The sequence below is a fragment of the Macaca nemestrina genome, chromosome 10 (assembly GCF_043159975.1).
Source record: "Macaca nemestrina isolate mMacNem1 chromosome 10, mMacNem.hap1, whole genome shotgun sequence".
In the NCBI taxonomy this organism is placed as follows: domain Eukaryota; kingdom Metazoa; phylum Chordata; class Mammalia; order Primates; family Cercopithecidae; genus Macaca; species Macaca nemestrina.
The window spans coordinates 92,160,955-92,182,182 of NC_092134.1; the positions used below are offsets into that span (position 1 = coordinate 92,160,955).

At 36.9% G+C, this 21,228-nt stretch overlaps 1 protein-coding gene and 1 non-coding gene across 4 annotated transcripts in view; one reads left to right on the plus strand and one right to left on the minus strand.

The window, feature by feature from the left end:
- Window positions 1-21,228, minus strand: part of LOC105470138 (PDZ domain containing ring finger 4) — a 418,303-nt gene that overhangs the window by 17,956 nt on the left and 379,119 nt on the right. For all 3 annotated transcript variants that reach the window (XM_011721911.3, XM_011721912.3, XM_011721913.3), the window contains 2 exons: window positions 6,261-6,359; window positions 3,263-3,325 (listed from right to left, as the gene is read on the minus strand). In XM_011721911.3, the coding sequence (XP_011720213.2) occupies window positions 3,263-3,325; window positions 6,261-6,359 (162 nt within the window). The remainder of the gene's footprint in view (window positions 1-3,262; window positions 3,326-6,260; window positions 6,360-21,228) is intronic.
- LOC112424665 (U2 spliceosomal RNA) lies at window positions 5,735-5,918 on the plus strand. The gene has a single exon (XR_003015504.2). It is a non-coding gene; the product is annotated as a U2 spliceosomal RNA (small nuclear RNA).

Consider the following 21,228-nt stretch of genomic DNA (forward strand, 5'->3'; position numbering starts at 1 on the left):
TCCTGCTATTGTTTCCTTAGTGAACCTAGACCATTAAGGAATGCTTTATTATCTAGTAGGTATTTTCTCTAAAAACTTATCTGCCCACAATATCCCTAAGGATTTGGAAGTGTCATAGCATACAGTATGCATGTATGGAAACACACCCACTTTAACACCCACTTTATTTCTATCCAACTATACCCACAGAACAAATGAATGAAATTTTAATAACTGTATTTGTGTATCTAGCCTACGGAAAAGTGCTTAGCTGGGAACTAGGAAGGGAGCCAGGTACAGTAGAAAGTATGAGATGTGAAGTAGCTGGCAAGAGGAAGACCTGCCCACTGGCAACAGCAAGGGAGGAGTAAGAAAAATGACACAATATAGACCTAATGCATCTGCAAATGTATCCAGACAAGGTCATTTCATGTTGGGGCACAGGTTTTCCAGACTTTCCAATCACTGAGCATTTGACTCTATTATAGCATTGTGGAATGAATGCTGGGTATAACATGGCTCTGAGCATCAAATGATTACATTATTTTCAGTATATTTTACTGGAGATGTTAACAAGGTGAACAATATATTTAAAATTATTTCAACATTTAAAAAATAGTAAAACATTTTTGAAGCTTTTGTTATCTGGATGATACATGAAAATGGTCCCTTTAATTTCTTGAGGAGGCTATACAAGCAAAGCTTTCCAACAGATGTTACTCATCTATCCTATCATTCTCGCCACTGAATACCCTGGTTTCATTCATTGATTTATTCATGTGCATGTGTTAAAGATGACAGAAATGTGGTGGCCAACAAGACTATGTCTTGGCTTCCTGGTTCACTTTTCCTTCCCCCATGTATGACAGACATAGTTCTGTTTTGTTTACTGTAGATCACTATTTAGGGAGCTCATGGAAGGAGAAATTATAAACTTGAGGTTTTCTGATAACTAGTGGGAACCCAAACGATCATTAATTCACACTTTGTATTCTTTCCCATTTGGAGCCTTAGCAGAAGGTCCATGGTGAAAAAGGAGCTCTGCACTATCTAGCTAGAATAAGAACAGGCGGTGAGGAGGTGGTGTGATTCCATGAGTGTTGTCCTGAATAAGGGAGAGAGCTGCAGAAGGCTGGGCAGGACATGTGCCCAGGCAGCGCAGGCAATGTTACCATGACAGTGTCGTGCTGTACCGTAATCATCTGTGTATGCTCCTGTCTTCCTAAACAGAGACGGCGTGCTCCAAATGCTGGACAATAGCTTGTCTATTTTTGAAGCCCTGGTTTTCAGATTCCAAAAGTGTGGAATCCAAAACAAAAACAAAAACAAAAACAAAAACAAAAACACTCTCCAGGGGTCTGTATCCAACAAGGAGAAATAGGAGCTCTGGAACTGTGGCAGTGACGTTTTAACAGCTTATCGCTCCCTGGATTTATCATTCAAGTCCTCTTCTCTGTTTCACAGTTGTGATCAGCAGTGAAATTCCATCCCAAAGGACCTCTGGTCTTATCTTGGGGTTGATCTGTTTACAGGAGCTGGGGACCTTGTGTGTCTACCTGCAGCCATTCTTGTGTTTTTGAGACAGTGTCTCACTCTATCATCTAGGCTGGAGTACAGTGGTGCCATCTCGGCTCACTGCAACCTCCGTCTCCCGGGTTCAAGTGATTCTCCTGCCTCAGTCTCCAGAGTAGGTTGGATTACAGGTGCCTGCCACCATGCCTGGCTAGTTTTTGTATCTTTTAATAGAGACGGGGTTTCACCATGTTGGTCAGGCTGATCTCAAACTCTTAACCTCAGGTGATCTGCCTGCCTTGGCCTCCCAAAGTGCTGGGATTACAGGCGTGAGCGACCGGGCCTGGCCCCTGCAGCCATTCTTAATGGGAGAGGACTCAGAAAGGAGAGAGCAAGCAGGTGAAGGCAGGTTTAGGATAGAAACTGGCTTTCAGCTATTCCTGATTTGGCCTAAAACTCTCTTTCCAGCCTCACATCCCTCCTACAGTCTGCTTATTATCTCTCACGTAAAGCTGAAATGTAATCAGTCTCTATGTTTTCACATTTCCAAGTGGGGAATAAAACACATTCTCCTTCATCTCCCAGCAACTCATTAGTAAATACAGTAGTGCACTACACAATAACTTTTCAGTTAACAATGGACCGCAGATAAGTCAGTGGACCCATAAAATTATAATACCTTGCTTTTACTGTACTTTTCTATGTTTAGATACATAAAGACTTACCATTGTGTCACAATTACCTACAGTATTTAGTGCAGTAAAATGCTGTACAGGTTTGTAACCTAGGAGCAATAGGCTATGCCAGCTAGGCTAGGTGTGTATGTAGTAAGCTGTACCATCTAGGTCTGTGTAAGTACACTCTCCAATGTTTACACAACCGGAAAATCATCTAATGACATTTCTCAGAACATATTAAGTGACGCATGACTGTAGTTGAAACTTCTTCAAACTTCTAGAATTTCATATAGCAAAGGAACATCTAGATCCATGTTCACTTAGTTTATTCTGGAAAAGGCAGCAATAACTGCCGCTGCTAGTAATAATAGCCATTAATATTTATTACGTACTTATGCACTGTGTTAAGCATATTGTGTGCATAATCTCATTTCACCTTCACAACAATAATAGGTTATTATTACCATTTTTTTTAAGACGAGGAAATAAAGCTTAGGATGAGAGGAGGTTAGGCAATGTGCCAAGCAAGCTGGAAGAGAAGTCAAATTTGACTCCAGAGATGGGATCTGAATCACTAATTAGTAGCTAATCACTCTTAATAAATCACACCATCCTTAATAAGTTTTAAATGATAGCCTTTTTTTTTTTTGGTTTTGTAGATGTTAATATCCAAAAGCAAAGACAAATTTTTTTCTCAACAGTTTACAAGAAACAAAATAAGCCGAGCGCGGTGGCTCACTCCTATAATCCCAGCACTTTGGGAGGCCGAGGCGGGTGGGTCACGAGGTCAGGAGATCGAGACCATCCTGGCTGACATGGTGAAACCCCGTCTCTACTAAAAATATAAAAAATTAGCCGGGTCTGGTGGCGGGCGCCTGTAGTCCCAGCTACTCGGAAGGCTGAGGCAGGAGAATGGCATGAACCCGGGAGGCGGAGCTTGCAGTGAGCGGAGATTGCGCCACTGCCCTCCATGTCGGGCGACAGAGCGAGACACTGTCTCAAAAAAAAAAAAAAAAAAAAAAAAAAAGAAACAAAATAAAATAGTAACTTTGGACAGACCGTGGGAAACTAAAGGAAATTACTACAGCACCTACTTGCAAAATCCGATCCCCTTCTCGAATCCGGCCGTCTTTGGCAGCAATGCTATTTGGGTCAACCTGTAATAAAGAGGACATACATCTTCAACTGAATATGAAACATTCCCTCAATAACTTAAAAATATGGTTTTAAAATATATTTTGAAAAAACTATTGCAAAATTCTGTGTTGATTTATGACAGTGCATGCCATATTTCTCTCCATCAAAACTCACTGATTCTAAAAATGCAAATGAGCTATTTTAGAATGAACAAGAATAAAATTGTGAGGACTAGAGCAGAACTTACTCTGAAGACCAGTTTTCCACCCTTCCTCTTCCTCTATTTCTTCCTTCCTTTTTCCCTTCATTCTTTTTTTTTTTTTTCCACATTCCTTCATTCATTTGTGTATCCCAACTGTCACACATGCTCTTCAGTTGACGTGAGATGATAGTAACACCAGGACTCTCTGGACCCAGGAAATTTACTTTCTATGAGATCATTTTAAATCCTGCTTTATCTGTCTTGGTAAAGCTGAAAGCTACAGTGTAAGTTCATCCCTTTTTTTTTTTGTTTTGTTTTGTTTTGTTTTGTTTTTTTGAGACAGAATCTCGCTCTGACTCCTAGGCTGGAGTGCAGTGGCGCGATCTCGGCTCTCTGCAACCTCCGCCTCCTGGGTTCACGCCATTCTCCTGCCTCAGCTTCCCAAGTAGCTGGGACTACAGGTGCTCGCCACCACAACCGGCTAATTTTTTGTATTTTTAATAAAGGCGTGGTTTCACCGAGTTAGCCAGGATGGTCTCAATCTCCTGACCTCGTGATCCACCTGCCTCCGCCTCCCAAAATGCTAGGATTACAGGTGTGAGCCACCGCGCCTGACCCAAGTCCATACTTATTAAAGATAATTATGTCTCATGGACATATTAATTTATAAAGAAATTTACAACCTATATTGCTCAAAACACACACACACACACACACACACATCTGATCCATGCATTTAATTAGTACCACTTTACATGTGGGCTAAAGTATATTTACTACATACTATTTTAGAATGTATAGATATTTAAGGCTCTATTAGGAGGTTATCAGCATTTTAATGGGCTAAATTTGAGTGACGACTTACAGTTTACTGGGGGTAATTTCATCTATCAGAGTTCATATGATGGCTTCAAACTTTATTTAGGCTTGTTGCACCAAAGCTTTATTTTTAAAGCAAACTGTTTCAAGTGTAGCATAAGGTTGATGCATTCTATCCATATGTTAGATATTACTTTCTTATTACGGGTGCCAACTAATAATTGAGTCTTAAATCATCAATCAAGAATAAATGACACTATAATTACATGTAAGAGGTAAAAGGAAAACATTCCTTCCAAGTACATATGTTCAGATCCTGTGGCTTCTTTCTCTTCCCTGAATAGTGCAGTTCCAATACTGACATATTTAAATAGTAAATAGAGACTTACTAGAAGGAAGTGAGGGGTGATTCATGAACTCTATCCCATTTAAAAGCCACTCACAATCTAAAGCCTCATCTTTAGAACTGTAATCAAACTAATATTAAACTTCTACCTTCCTACCTCTGTACATATTACAAAAGACAATTCCACAGGTGTTTCCTTATACTTCCTTACCCTAATCAGAGGAATTATCCTAATTGCATATTTAAAAGAACTACATAAGTTGAATATTATCTGGAGATTTTTCAGTCGCAGAAGCCAGTTAGTAAATTTTTTGGTAAAGGGATAAAGGGTAATATTTTATACTTACAGAGTTGTATTGTTTTCTAAATGCATTAATTACTTTATCTCTTCCATACTCTAAGCAAGTCTATCAAAACAATAAGATAAGCATTGTTATACTCACTTTCTAGTTGAGAAGGCTGAAGTTCAGTATATTAGGTAATGTTTTCATGATTATGGCCAAGAAAACTTGGAACAGCATAGAGCAGCAATTAGTATCTAGTTTGTCTAACTTCTGCATTTATATATAAATATATATACATGTATGTTTTGCACATATAAGTATGTACTTTTTTATCATAAGCATATTTAATTTTAATTTATTTATATTTAGAGACAGTGTCTCATTCTGTCACTCAGACTGGAGTGCTGTGGCACAATCCTAGCTCACCGTAACATTGAACTACTGTGCTCAAGCAATCCTATTGCCAAAGCCTCCTGAGTAGTTAGGACTATAGGCATATGCCACCATGATTGACTAATTAATTTTTTTTTTTTTTTTAGAGACAGGGTCAAACTCCTGGCCATAGGCAATCTTCCTGTCTTGGCTTCTCAAAGTGTAGGGTTTATAGGCATAAGCCACTGTGCTCAGCCTTAATTTTTAAAAACACACCTTCCTACTTCACATAAAGTAACGCTTTTTGTGAGTTTTTAAAAATCATCTATTGTAGTAAAATTTGCTTCACAGTCTTTAAAAGGAATTAACACTAACAGTAGCTCGCATTTTAGACTCTCTCTTGCGTATTGCTTCTTGGCCTTTGGCTAAGATCAAGTGTAGAATCTCATTGCGGGGTTGAATAAAACAAACTAATAGATGCACTCACTGGGCATTCAAATGTATCAATGCCATCAGCAGAGTAAAAGATGTGATTATTGTGAGTAGTAATTTAAAACAGTTAGCCAGTGCTACTGTTAATAGAACTCATAAGAGACAGTAGAATGGAAGGACAGATGTTTGAGGATCAAAAACTTTGATGGACTTGCTGCATTCTTATGGGAATTTATTCAAATTTGGAATTCAAAAATGTTACCACTTTTGCACTTTTCCTTGCTGGGATTCTGGGGTGAAAGTATTCACATTAAACAAGCTGATAATAATTACATTACTTGGGCAGCATAATTTACTTTCCTAATTGAAAGTGACAAGTTTTGGAACATGGCCAATTCTTCACATTTAAGCCTCTTAAGGAAGGGTCTTCTCACTGTGAGTCATTTCGCTCTGTTCCTCTGGTCTCCCTCTTCTAATTTCCCCTCCATGGCGTTTCTTACCTCGCTGACGTAAATGCCGGTATCTTCTTCATCATCTGTTCGGTAACAGACTGTCAGGCCCAGCTTCTCTTGACTGCTAACACGACACAACTCGACCTCCTGAGAGAACAACACACACAGATGACATTTATGTCAGAGAGAAAATCTGCAGCAGAATGGAGAACTCACTGATATTCTTTGGGTCACTCTGGCAAGTATTAATAATTATTGCCCAACATTGGAAATTAACTTTTTGTTTTTACCAGTATTATTCAAATGTTCTTTCAGCATGGATTTCTATGAAGTTAAGCCAGTGTTTTATATTTTTATTGTAACGTTGGAGATACACAGCTGTTTGCATCAAGCTGTCAATATAAAATTCCTTAAAAATTACACAATAATGTATAAATCAAATACATGCATACATCAATACACTGGAATCAATAAAATATTTGAGAATCTCAGAGTTGGTGGCAAAATGTTCATAAGAATATGGAGAGTTACTATATTATGTTTTTATTTGTATTATAAGAGAACAAAATAAGTTCAAAAAAAAAAAAAAAAGACTATACCAAGCTGTTTCCATCATTCCTGCTCTGGAGTTCTATACAATATGATAATAAGCAAGTGTTTTGTACAGGTTTGACCAAGGTTTTCTATTATTTTGTAGAAACTGTCATTCTTGGAAAGAAATGGGTTCATCCAGGCTGAAGGGAGAGACATCAAAAGCCACTTGGGGCAGAGGCAATGATTCAAAATGAAGCAGTAAATGAACAAGAAAATACATTTACTGAAACACATGGCTAAGGGCTTGAAATGTCAGTCCTCAGGTAATGTATATTGAATTTATTTCCTGATTTATGTTCAGCAAAATAATAATAAATTTCAGTGTATTTCAGTTTTATATGATGAAGTGGACTTGTACTACTTTCAGAAGCAGATGACTTCAGGATAAATTACATATTTCCAAGGATTAAAACCCAAATTAGCACACTAATTATGGAGAATTTATTCCTATTGGATGGAGAATATAAGACCCATTAGTAAATAATCGGATGAAGAAGAACAATGTCTATTTAAATTAGAAGTGAAGTCTGGATCAATTTCTAGCACTCAGGCTCTGTGGGAGCTCTGAATATGTCTGAATTTGCTTAATGCTCTTTCTCCGGAGCCTAGAACAGGATATTTCAGTGTGGGCACTCAGTAACAACTAGCTGAAGGGTGACTAATTTTATTTCAAAAATCTTTCCTGGTGCACACAGATTTTTGTAAAACCATAAGTAGGTAGTCTTTCCTCTTTGATCGGAAATAAATGTGTGTGTGTGTGTATGTGTGTGTGTAAAGGTTATGAAAGTTGATAAGAATAGAGTGCTAAGGTCTAAATGTTTGTGTTTCCTACAATTTGTGTTAGGGTTTCAACATATTTTACCTACCAAGAAGATGGGGCCTTTGGTAGGTGATTAGGTTGTAAGGGCTGCTGAGCTCTCATGAAAGGGATTAGTGACCTTATAAAGAGGCCCCAGAGAGCTATCTTGCCTCTTCCACCACGTCAGGACACACACAGTGAAAAGGTGCCCTCTATGAGGAACAGGCCCTCACCAGACCCTAAAACTGCTGGTTCCTTGATCTTCGACTTCCTAACCTCTAGAACTGTGATAAATTTGTTTCTGCTGTTTAGAAGCCACCTTGTTCATGGTATTTTATTATAACAGCCCAAATGTACAAAGACATAGAGTACTCACTTAATTGTCTAAAATCTGAAATAGTTACCAGTACAAAATGAAGGAAAACCTACTTAACTTCAAACAGGAGAATACTTCCCAGAACACTCTGTTACATTTGAGTAAATATCCTCCCTTTCAATTTTGTATTTCAATGAAGTCCTTGACAGTGGATAATAACCTGTATAAAAATGATGCGCCATACACCATGAGTAAATCCTTAGCAAGAGGATTTGCTCTCATAAACTCCAGTGACCAATAATTTCACAGATAATAGCAAATAAAACTAAATTTAAATCCTCTATTCTGAGATAAGTACTGCAAATTAGTGAAATGCATGAAACTAAGAAGAATGCTGACTTTCTGTCCAGTGGACAAAGATACTCTATTTTATAGTGCTTAAAAAGGTTATAGCGTAGGCTGAACAGTAAAGAGAAAAGGTGAAACATCCTTTTACCTAGATGTAGACTGGGAAACAGTGAAATGATTTAGCACCAGAAGCAAAAATGTACACATCAAGCAAAGGTCTTTTCAAAACTGGTAATAATTAATGCCTCCAGAGGGAAACAATACTTGACTAAAACTGCAACATTAGGAAGGAATTATAGCAACAAAACAGCTTCAATTACAGCAACAAGGTATACAGTTGAGGAGTATCTCTTAGTGATTCCTAAGAGGCCAATAAGGAAACCTACACACTCCATAAGGAGTTGAGATTAGGGCCTTTAAATCAACACAAATGAGGAGCTGTAGCCAAAGCTGACATCCACTGACTTTCAATGCCCTGGCAAAGCATGGAAGCAACTCTCAGTATCGTGAGAAGACATTTTCAGGGGGGAATATTCTTTTTTGAATGTTTTCTCCACATTCTCCATGGTGTACCTTCACTTTGGTGTTTGCTTAGAAGGCGCATATCCAACTGTTTTGCAATAAAATTGAGTGAATATATTAAAACCAAAAGGGCAGAATCTGCCTATAATCCTTCAACACCACAAACCAAAGCACTAACCCAAGAATCTCAGAGGAAAGGAGACTAAGGTCCTCAGGTCAAAGTAACTTTTCAATATTTTCCTTGTGTTGGACCAAACCAAAACTGTGAAACAGGTCTCAAAGTTATCTCCATGGTCTTTGTTTCCAATATTCCCCTTGGTAAGACACTCAACACCCTCCTATTTCTTTTCAGCTGCTTGGAGTCCCGGAGGTATGAGTATTATAGATTTGCCATTTTGCTTGTCCCCTAACAAAACCTGGCATTCAGTGTGATTTTTCATTCTCTCACAGTTAACTCTTGAGACATAAAAATAATTAATACATAAATATCTCTCAAAGGAATCATCATTAACAATTACTTAAAACGTGACCCAATCAGGCTTTAGTACATATTAATAAAGGCTGCAAATACAAAGCCTTAATGCAAGGGACTAAACCCTTGGGAGAAAGCCTTCAGGCACCGTAAGAGACCAAACTGAGATTTTTCTGGATCCCGCAAACCATCTCACACCAGTCCCAAGTGTGAAGTTGTATTTCTTGGCTGAGAATGTCTCAGATACTACATAGTTTATATTAAAACACATAAACATACATTTTAGAATCAAAGTTCCCTTAATTCTATGTCAAAATAACTTATAAGCAGCTACCTGTAGACAATTTTGTTTGTAGGAGGCAAAGGTGGCTTTATAAAGACTCTGATTATCTGAAAGGAATTCTGCAGCACAGGTTTAATTAAGTATTCCCTTCACAGGACACATAAGCCTCTGACTTCTGAAGAAACAACCTCCTGGTAATAGAGAATGTTTTCCCTAACAACTTTCATACCTTTCCCTCCGTCACTTGGAAGCTGTTTGATGAAACACATAAAAGTGAAATGCTACCTCTGCACATTTTCTCCATGGAGACATTTCATGAGTGTATACAAATCAAAGCTAAGCCTGCATGAATGGCAGCACTAACCATCCATAAGTCATTTGTCACTAGAGTGAAAGAATCACTTCACACACCTGGTGAAACTACATTTATTTTGACTTAAATGTACTTCAAGACGTGCTGTTCTGGGGACGTGTCTAAAGTCCTTTGAAAAAAATCTAACTTCAGCATCTAATATTGTGAGAAATTGATTATATATAGGGTGAAGGTCGAGTAGAAGATTACAGTTTGTTATTAAAGCTTGCTGTGAAACATCTTTCTAATCATAGAATGACACAAATAGGATTTTTACATAAATTGGTTGTACTCCAGTGGGTGAAATTTTTATATTTTTTTGTGATTGAGTCTAGGGAGAAATGAGAAACTTAAGAAAAAAAAATGCTTTCTAGATAGAACTCTGTCTTACTGGGGAAAGAAACAAGGGTTGACACTGCTTAAAAAGCAGTGACTTTTTAAGTAGCATTGTTCCCAAACTTTAAAGAACACTTAGGCCCATGCATGCCATAAAGATTTTCCTCTTCATAAGAAAATTCAAATGCAGTCAGCACTATTCAAGTCTGAAGAAGATCTAGGGCTAGACAGGTTAGTCATTTATATCAGTTGACAACAGGGGAATGTAGGGTCTTTTATGTCCATATTTTTACTATTTTCCTGGTTTTCATTTATTAGACAATATATGCACTTTTACTCAATCTCAGTGTTAATCATATATCATCTTATATTTTTTAATGTTGATTAGTAACTAGTGAAATATCATGCCTTGTTGTTCCAATAAAACATTTATTTCAAAAAAGGAATCAAATGAGAAATATGAACACTTTAATCTCCACAGCTAAGAGAAAGCTAGATAGTCTGTTATAAAAATATTGTTTCAGTGTCTTTATCTCCTGCATAATGGAATCTGGGGATAATACTTAGTAAAAAATAAATCACAAAAATCCTGGAATATCAAATCCCTCTGACAAAACATTTCAGGTTTGCATTCTCCAACTCCAAATTATTCATAACAAGTTGCTGCAACTAATAATTAAATCACATTTCTGTGGAGACATAAGGGTGAAAGTTAAAGCTTATGGTCATGTCTTTTCTGTAACATCCTTAATCCCGCCTCTTTATTTGACTACTTCTTTTTCAATGGTCTTCTGAAATATGGGCGGCTTTTAACCTCCAATTTCCCATTCTTAGAATCAGAGACATTCTTTGGGAAAGAAAGCAGTCACATTTCTCTAGGCCCAGGTTGGCTGCTTCTCACTATGGGCTGTGAATCCCCTTAAGAAGTCATAAATGACCTATTTGGAGTAGATTTTATACCTTAACAAAGAAAGAAACATTACTTTTGCCTCTACTGTTAATGGGGGAGGAAATGAACTCATGATGCTGGCAAACAATAGTCGATGTCAGGAAATCTGGGCCAGGAATAGAAAAGAGAAACATAAAATTGAAGTGAGAAGTGATCCATACATGTTGCTTTTATTTTATTTTTTTAATTCTGTTTTTGAGACAGAGTCTCACTCTGTCACCCAGGCTAGAATGCAATGGTATGATCTTGGCTCACTGCAACCTCCACTCCCGGGTTCAAGCGAGTCTCCTCTCTCAGCCACCTGAGTAGCTGGGATGACAGGTGCCCACTACCACACCTGGCTAATTTTTGTATTTTTAGTAGAGATGCTGTTTCACCACGCTGGCCAGGTTGGTCTTGAACTCCTGACCTCAAGTGATCTGCCAGCCTCAGCCTCCCAAAGTGCTGGGATTAGAGGCATGAATCACCATGCCTGGCCATGATCCATAAATTTTGTATCATTACTTCTGCTGTAACAACTACTGACCCAGGCAGACTGCAAGGAAAACTTTCCTAGAATGGGCTTCCACCCCAAAGCAATCTGTCTAAAACAAAGAACAAAGGTATAGGAGGAAACCAGGAAGACACTTCTGTTTACATCAGGAAGGTTTTTTTTCCCGCCTTCTCTATTTTGCTTGTTGTATCTTTTGAGGAAATCGCAGTTACTTTGTTATTTGTTAGCGTCATGTGGTTTACCTTCGAAAGAATCCAGAATCCAAGGTTTTTCATAGTTGATTGTTGAGTTTTTAGCAGATATTAAAATGATCATTTATTAGCTTCCTAAAGGTATTGCTAACTATCCACAGCCATATGTGATTTGATTTCCTGACTCATATGTCAGTTTTTGGGAGGTCTCCATCAAAATAGTTCAACATGCCATAAGCAATGTGTAGAAAAGACCATTCATAAAATGTCATTTTCATAGATGCCTTATTTTTAAAATAGCAATGTTAAGCACTTCACTTCCTGGTCAGCTCAAATGCTCTCACTCCAGCACTTCTGTTCTCTCGCTAGAGCTTGAACCTGTTGACCCTTCCCATTCTCACTGTCAATAATTCCCTCGAGCCCACTCCTGTCTCCTGATGCAGCTTGAATTTCACAGTTAGACATAATATCTTTTTTTTGGCTTTTAAAATAACCCTATTTTAAAAAAGTTAATATGTGCATTACAGGAAACTGAAAAACACAAGAAGCAAAGAACAAAATCATTCACAATCACAAGCAGTTTATAGTTTGACAAGTTCTTCTAGGTCCTGTGCATGTGTAGGCACAATATTCAATTTTACGGGACTGAGATCGTACAGTAGGTATCATGATTTTTTGCACATCATGAATATTTACCAATTCAAAATCCCAAAGCTATATGAGTATTTTGATAACCAAGAATACACTACACCAACTCAATCTGTTAAAAAAATGTAATCTTGCCTTTCTTGGAACAAAAATTTCATAGAAGACAAAAATAGCAACACGCTTCTAGATAAAAAGCATTGGCAGAGTTCCGAAATCCTCAACTCTGCTGTTCTCTTTGTCCACTGTATCATCCAGAAAAAGGTCAATTGCGGTTAAGAGCAAGTATTCACCTCCCTGCTTCCCCAGCTGAGCAGCGACATGGTCCCAGAGGAGATGCACACCATGATGACCATAGCGACTGCTTTCCCTGTAAGTTCTTTACTACAAGTTGCAAATGGGCAATCCATGCTGCCCAACAATCACACTCTACTTTCCTTGCCAAGTTGCTGTTTCACATGCTAAAGGAACTAGTGTCATAATTCCTCCTCTTTTTTCAAATTTCCAACAAAAACCACCCACTCTTAGTTGATGACCTTATCTCATAGTTCACTGGATCCTAGTGGATTATTATGACCTCAACTTTTTGCCCTCCCAGTCAGGTATCTTGTACCTCTTCTGTCTGCAGTTCTGCTACCATGCCCTTCTCTCTCTTCATGCTTGGCCAGTCATCTTGTTCTAGACTTCATGGAGGAAAAATAAACCATAGAATGGAAACCTCTGTGTCTTCCCTCCACTTATCAATCCACATGCATTTGTACGTAGAAAGACTCTCTGGGCTGCCTTTCTATACAGTGAAAGAAAAATCCCCAATCCTACCACAGGTGAGTGCCTCTACTCATGCTCTGTAAACCATTCCTTTATTGTTTTTCAAGAATTTCTCTCATGGAATTATTCCTTCTTATCCTGTATTACTCATTTCAGTATCCTCATTAGATTACTCTCATTGTCACACATACACGCGTGCGTGCACACACACACACACATATCAATATGGGCTGGGGCAGAGGGAAACCTTGTGGACATGGTAGTCAGCTCTAGGTTGGGGGCTACTGGAAGAATCCAGCAAACGTTGAAGAGATCATAAAATTAGTCTTGGTGTTTACCAAGGTAATTTCCAGAGAAACACTGACCATGCAAAGGCACAGAGGTAGGAAACAGCATTTCACGTTAGAGGAGCTTTACATAGTTAATGTGTGAGAAGCTAAGAGTTTAAGGTTGGGCTGCGTGAGCGGTCATGGTGAACACTAAAACTGCAGAGGTAGGCAAGGGCCAGATCATGGAAGGATGACCACATCCTATTAAGTAATTTGGGCTCTTTGCAAAAAGTAAAGGGGGGCTATTACAAAAGAATTAAAACTATCATATTTGTAGTATAGAAAGATGACTTCAGCACTAGCATAGTGGGTGAGTTGGAGGGTTAAGCGAATGTTACCAGTTCATGCAAGAGAAGCTAAGTGCTTGAATGCAAGCAGTGTCATTGTTCTATCAGTTCTTAAACACAGTTATCACTATTTCCATTTGATAGATGAAGAAAAGAAGTCACAGAGAGAACTTGGGCCCAAAGTCACGCAGCAAGTCGAAAGTGGAGCTGGGATTCACATTCTAGCTAAGGGACATGGTCTTAATTCTGAATAGTATGTTCCTCTGACTTCATAGTATATTGCTCTTTCTCATTTTTCAGCTCTCAGTTTAACTGCTAGATGGTACCCTTGTCCATCACTCTTTCTGAAATAAGGATCCTAAAGTCCTGTATGAAAATTGGACTGCTGCTTAGTGGCTTCTTGGCAATTATGAGCATTTATTTTTCTTTCTTTTTTTTTAATTAGAAAATTTGTATTTCATTAAGATGTTTAGTTTTAAAATTACCTGTTTACTGTTCTCTAAGAAGGTCCTTATCTGTTATGTCTGTTGTTATATCCCACAGCCTTAGATATGAATAAAAGAAACTTGTTTCTTTGAGGATGGCACCTTGTCTTCTTTTTCTTAGCATTTCTAGTATCAGCAGAGGACTGAGAGCTTATGAGAAGCCCCACATGTGTTTGCTGAATTAGTTAACTGCTAAAGTGAAGTTGGGTGTAGGGTATAATTGCTTTTGCTATATTTGTACAGCAGCATAATTGTATTAGATTAAGTATAATATGTTCAAAAAGCTGTACAAACAATAGATGTGACCTAGTCTCTTATCTCTGCCAACAAGAAAAGTAATCAAAAATGAACTGTAAAATTAAAGCAAAGTTATCTATGAAGTTACTCATTCTAAGAATTCCTCTAGCATGTTCAGTTTTTACATATTCACTTTACTCACTGGACATTTTCTTAGCACCTGTTACATGCTATGGATCACACTTGGAAACTTCTTATGTCCCAAACAAACATTGCTCTAAATGATTTGTGAATAACGTCTCATTTAATTGTTAAGAATCTGATAGGGTAATACAGTGCACAGTAGTTATTTCTGGTCCATCTAGCATTTATTCACTGGCTTTTTGGAAACATGACCCTAAATTTATTTTGCAGAATTACACCTTTTTCTTTCTAGTTGATGTGTGTGTTCAGGGCTGATTCCAGCTCCAGGGCTCGGCTTGTGATCTAGGGATTAGCTAATAAGTGCATTTTATTTTACTGGGTATAGTGATCATTTTAAAATGAGTATTATTTAGTTCAAGCCCATCAAAATCAGGTTCATGACTTTTGTTGAAACTATTAGGAAAAGAACACTTGTCTTTTCTATTGTATTTGAACCACAAAAATCTAGATCAGGAGTAGCTCTAAGCTTTATCATGCCACAATATATAGACCTTGAGGATGGATGCAAAAAAGGGAATAAAAGCCAAAGATGGATAAAGATTGAAATTTAGTGCCACTATTTGAGCCCCTGCAACAAGTTATATCTAAAACAATAAACCTTTGGAAATTTTAGCAAGGAGAGCCAATAAAACTCCTTTTTTCCTTAAGCATTTGTTTTCAGTCTTCTGTTTTTTGGACTATAGTCCCAATTTCTTTTGGTAGATATTATCTACAAATTTTATGTTATAAATGAGGAAATTCAGAGCCAGCATTGAGTAATTTATTTAAGGTCACTAAGCAACTACTCATCAGAATCAGAAATTGATCACAAGATTCTCTCTCTCTCTCTCTCTCTGTCTCTCTCTCTCGCACACACACTTTTTAACTCTGAAGATTGCTTTTTCAAGAGATGCATTCTTATAGTCCAGTGGTCATTTAAGAGCTCGTTGTCTATAGATGAAGGCTTAAGCACATAAAGAATTCACTATAGTGCAATGGGATATGTGGTAAAAGATAGATGGGATGAATCAAGAGGCAAGATGAGCCACAAGAGGGGATGCTCCAGAGAGAAGCTACTATTTACATGGAGGGTGAGAAGTTCAGTGTTGGCTACCACGAAGAGGGTTTAGGGATATATTAAGAGAGGATACTAGAGAGGTGGATTAGGACTGATTCTTAAAAGGTCTCATAACCAAAGTCCTGGGCAGAAAAGGGAGAGGGAGGCCAATATGCATAAACTGTGACTTTCCATCTTATATAAAACATAAGCAATTATAAAATTAGAACTATTGACAGAAAGCAAGAACGTGATTTTCTGGTATTTAACCCAAGCAGAAGCATACATTTCTTCTATTTTATCTTTAGTATTGATTAGATTTTTTAGAAAAAAAAAGTGATTATAATTTACTTCCTATAATTATTTGGGAGGGAATTTTAGATACAATCTAACTTGCCTTCTATCTTTTATAAATTGAAGTGATTTACCCACATTCATCTGACAATTTAGTGGCAGAGCTAAGAGTAGAAACCAGGCCTCCTGACTTTCATTCATTTGCTCTTTTTTACTGTTACCGTTCTGATACTATTCTTTAATCAAGTCATTCTGACCTGGGACTGAGGTCTGGGGGTTCATGGAAAGGTGTGTGTTGGGGATGGCAGAATCACTGAATGGGAGAGAGATGCTGAATGAAGTGTGTTATCCAGATGAAATGTGTGGAGGCGGGAACAAGGTGGAGAGCCTCGTTTGTTGTGATGTCAACTGAATGAGGGTGGAGAGCATAGAATTCTTAGGAAAGCAAGGCTTCAGTTGAAAAGATCTTTACTATTCTTTCAACCTTTAGTGTCTGCAGCAAATTTAAAAAGAAGAAAGAGCAGACCTCACTTTTATAGAAAAGAACTGTCCATTCTTGGAGAGGCTCAAATCCCTTTTGCAATGTCCATAGTGCTGCTTTCACCGGGCCCTGCAGTCTTTATTGCATCTCCACTCTCAGCATTTGTAAGCTGTCTTTCCTTTGAATTACTGAAAATAGCTTTTCAAAAGAGAGTGTTAACAACCTTCTTTTGACATTAGCTATGTGCACTCTGCGAAGTAAGCAATCCATAAGGACAGGGTGGCCCTTTGTGCTGTAGTTGTCTCTGATTCGATGACTGCACTTCTTGGTTACATCTGCTATTGTGCTTTTGAGTTGGCTATGTTTTCAGCAAAGGAAATCAGCTAAAGAGATACCACCTACTGTTTGGGATATCATTTTATAGTTTAAAAAGTCACTTTGAAGAGGTATTCACTTCAGAAAGGCAAAATACCTTTTGCCTAAATATAAGGGCAGATATAGACAATCGATAGCTACTTCGGGTGGCAGAAAGATAAATGTCAGGGATAAAAGTAAAGTCTAAACATTTGCAAAATGATCCACAAGAGTGCCTTCAAGGGAATTTTTAAAAATAGAACTAGAAGAAGTAATACATATCAACTTTGGGTGACATGCTACGGTGGTAAGGGTTATCACTGCTTTGGGAATTGATGTCATTGGCAGCAAACGTTTTGGACTATTGGAAGCCCTGTTAAATATCTGGCACAAGAGTTGAGACACTGCCTAGCCCTTGAGAGGTAGAATACATGGGTAAGAACAAAGGGACAAAGTAGGCAGAATTAAGAGTTACAGTGCTGGAGTGCAACAAAAAGGCAAGAAGGAGAGTCTATTTAGGTTTGCTAAGACCGAAAGACTGCTCCAAAGCACACAGAATTAATAGAGAGACTAGATTTACTGTAAAATTGAGCAGGAAGTTAATGAAAGAAAAGAATCTGGGGCATGTTAACAAAAACTAATTTTTGAACTTGCATAGAGATGTTAATTTAAATTTATCAAATAATATTCCATTTATCTTGCTTTATGATGGACCTATATGCTGATAAGCAATGACAATCATTTGCAAAAAACAGTGCAAACCTACTGTTTTCTTCATAGGTGGATCAGATTGTTTGTGTTACATAGAAATGACCAAGATTTTACATAGAAAACATTACATGGAATGAATATGTTCCTGAAGGTAGATCAAAGAAAGAATATTTTTGTATTATTGTATTTTTATACTCAATGCTCAGACATTTGTTGAGAATATCACAAAATAATGAATTAAATCTCTTAGATGCCCTAGTATGACACCCCTAAAATACAGTATTTTCTTCTAGGGTCTGATGGTCAGTGAGAAATTTCATCTACAAGATTAATTATTAAAAAATGCTTGGAGTTTCTCATCTTCAGATTAGTACCACAGTGTATAATAACAAAAAATGTCATTGTAAATACATAATGATTAATCATAAGTAATGGGCTGATGCTGAATTGATACATGATTTCCAATTTGGTAGGTTCTACATCTCCTCACTGGTCATAATTCCAAAACATTTAAAAAACTCATTTAATAGCACGAATTCTGGATTTTTCCTTTTCTATTCCTTCTTTTTAGAGCCAGCTCTCCTAGTTATTTTTAAATGCCAGTCTATTATGATACATGAAATGCATTACATCTTCATTGTACTGGCAATAAAATTTTAGTAACATGCATTAAAACCAATTAGTAGACCTGAATATCTCCTGATCTGATGAATGAGAAAGGGAGGGTCTACATTTATCTATTTCAGATATTATACATTGAATTCCAGACTGGGAGATGCCTGTGTCTATGTTGACACAACAGAGATTTGTCAATCCTCCTCAGAACTTTTCTTTATTTGAAAAGCATTCAGGAACTTTTCCAGCATGTGTTATTAAGAAAACATAAAAGGAAGATTAACAAAGAAGAAGAAGAATAGAAAATAAATAACCCTGTTGATAAGATGAACTTCATTTCTATCAGCTGGTTACTGAAGCAGGAAATAGAGGCTTTTCTAATGACGAACTGGGCTATTCCTGCAATGTTTTCTAAGCTATTTTATACTGAGGAGAGGGAGCTTTTCCTGGGGTCATAATAACAAGAAAAGGTACAAGACTTAAAGCTGTCAAGATCCTATGAATGTAATAATAATTGTTACCAAATTGCTTTTCTCTGTTCTTTTTCTTGTTAGGTAAGGTGATATTTTAATATAATTAAATATGTTCAGACATTTCGGATCTAACCAAATAAATTAAACAGTAAAGTAGATTTATGAAAAAATATAACAAAAGATCACAAAATATTGATGTTAACTTTAGTGTTTTAGTCACATTTCAAATCTTTTTTTCCAAAAAACTCAGGATATTTTAATATTTAAACAAGCAGGAAGATACGCACTTTAAATATATATACTCTTAGAAGAGAAAAAGTCATTTTGAGGAGATATGTCCATTCTGGAGGAGAATTAGAGGAGCTCCCACAAAATATATATATTATATTTATGCATAATATATATACACACATATAACACTTATTGGCATAATTGGATGTGTACATACCCTCTAAGTTTGATTATAACTAGTTGCCTGCACCTCCTGGGTTTATAACTAACAGTGGACTGTAATGTTTAACACTGACATTGTGTTATCATCTATTTCACAAAATGCAAAATAAATGATGGTACAGACTTTTGTGCACTGTTAAATTTTCATAAGAATGTATATACTGTCACACATATATATCAATGATTTATTCTAGATAATACAGTTCTTCCAGTGACTGGTGCATAGTTGTATAATTGTATGTTTGTATAATGATGACAATTTGTGTCAGTTTAAAGAAATTTGAGTAGTATTTTATAACATTTGAATATATGATTAAATTACTCATCAAATTAATTTTAATGTTTAATGTATTTAACATATTTATTTATTAAAAATGTTTAATTTTTTTTGCCCAACAATTATATCAACTGTTTTTTCCTTGGGCCTTTAAAGAGTAGACATGTTTCTCTATTTGTTGTTAACGGATCAACCTGATCATTTGGCCATTTGAAATTAATTTCAATCACTGCATTATCTATTCTTCATTCTGGTTTAATAGCTACATGCAAAAACATGGATCATCGAAATTAATCCAAGTATATCACATCTGTTCACTACTGTATAATTTATAATAGCAAAGTATCATGAATATCCTCCATGTCCACAATATGAGATTTCTTAAATAAGTAAGGAAATATCTAAACAATGAATTTTATGACTCTGAAGAACTTCTATAAAAAGGGAAATGATCACACATGTGTATAACATAACCTCATTCTTCAAAGTCTTGTATTCACAGAAAAATTTCTATGTGGAAACAGTAATTATCTCTAGTTGCTGTTATTATGAAGATGATTACTTTCTTTTTAATATACCTTTGTATTTCCAAACATTTTTGCTGTGACCATATAGTTACTTATGATTAGAAAAATTAGCATTATTTTAAAATACAAATAATTATCCTTAATAAAATAAATAATGGATACACCATAAAATCTGCTCATCTCTTTTCTTTCTCTCCTACCCGATCATCTTGTTTACTGGAAAATATTAATTAGGAATCAAGAAAAAAGTGGAATTTGATTGATTCAGTGGAGTGCAGCCAAGTTTTTCAGCTGACAAGTTTAGTGCCTGAAGTTTTTTCTGTTGGCACCAGAACCAGATCTTCACATGAGTGGGTTGGTCTTAGTGATTCTTCACAGATCCTATCTTCTTCCTAAGCTGGTTAATGACCTTATCATCTTCCAGTCATCCAGGTTTAGGTCTTCTCTTCAGAGTTATCTTTTTCCCCTTCCTTTCTACTTTCTCTGTTGCTGCTACAGTCTAGGATGACATAATCTCTTTCCTAAATGTTCTATCTCCTTGAATTCATCTGGTACATTACTGCCAGATGAATCTCCTTAATATAAGTCCTTAAACACATCATTACATGCTTACAGCACTACTGAAGTCCAAACTCCTCAGACCGACACTATAGGCCCTCTGTAATCTGATCTCAAACAACATTTTCCCCAAATCTCCTACTATTCCACTCACGCATCTGACGATGTAGCCAATCTGAAGTAGGAACCACTCACCAACTCTGTTGTAGAGATTCCTCTTCCTCCTCACAAAAAAATGTATGCCACTTCATTTACTATCTGAATTAAAATTCTACCTATGATTCAAGATGTAATGAACTATGGACTTCCAAAGGGTAGAGCAAGTGTATTCAGCTTTGTATCTCATTGTTGATTATAGAACTTTGCAAGCAAGAAGTGCTCATTGCCCATTTGCCACATAAATGCACACATTTCAAACCACGTGTTTACCACAGTCTTTTTTTTTTTAATCACCCAGAAGTGCTCTTCCATCCTCTGAGTACACAGAGATCTCTGCATCTCTATCTCAACACATATCATACTTGAGCTTAGAGTGTTTTAATGGAAGACAGGGACAATCCCAGCTTAAGGCCCTATACAATGCTCAGACCAGTAGTTACATCAGGACATGTCTAGAAGACTAGTATA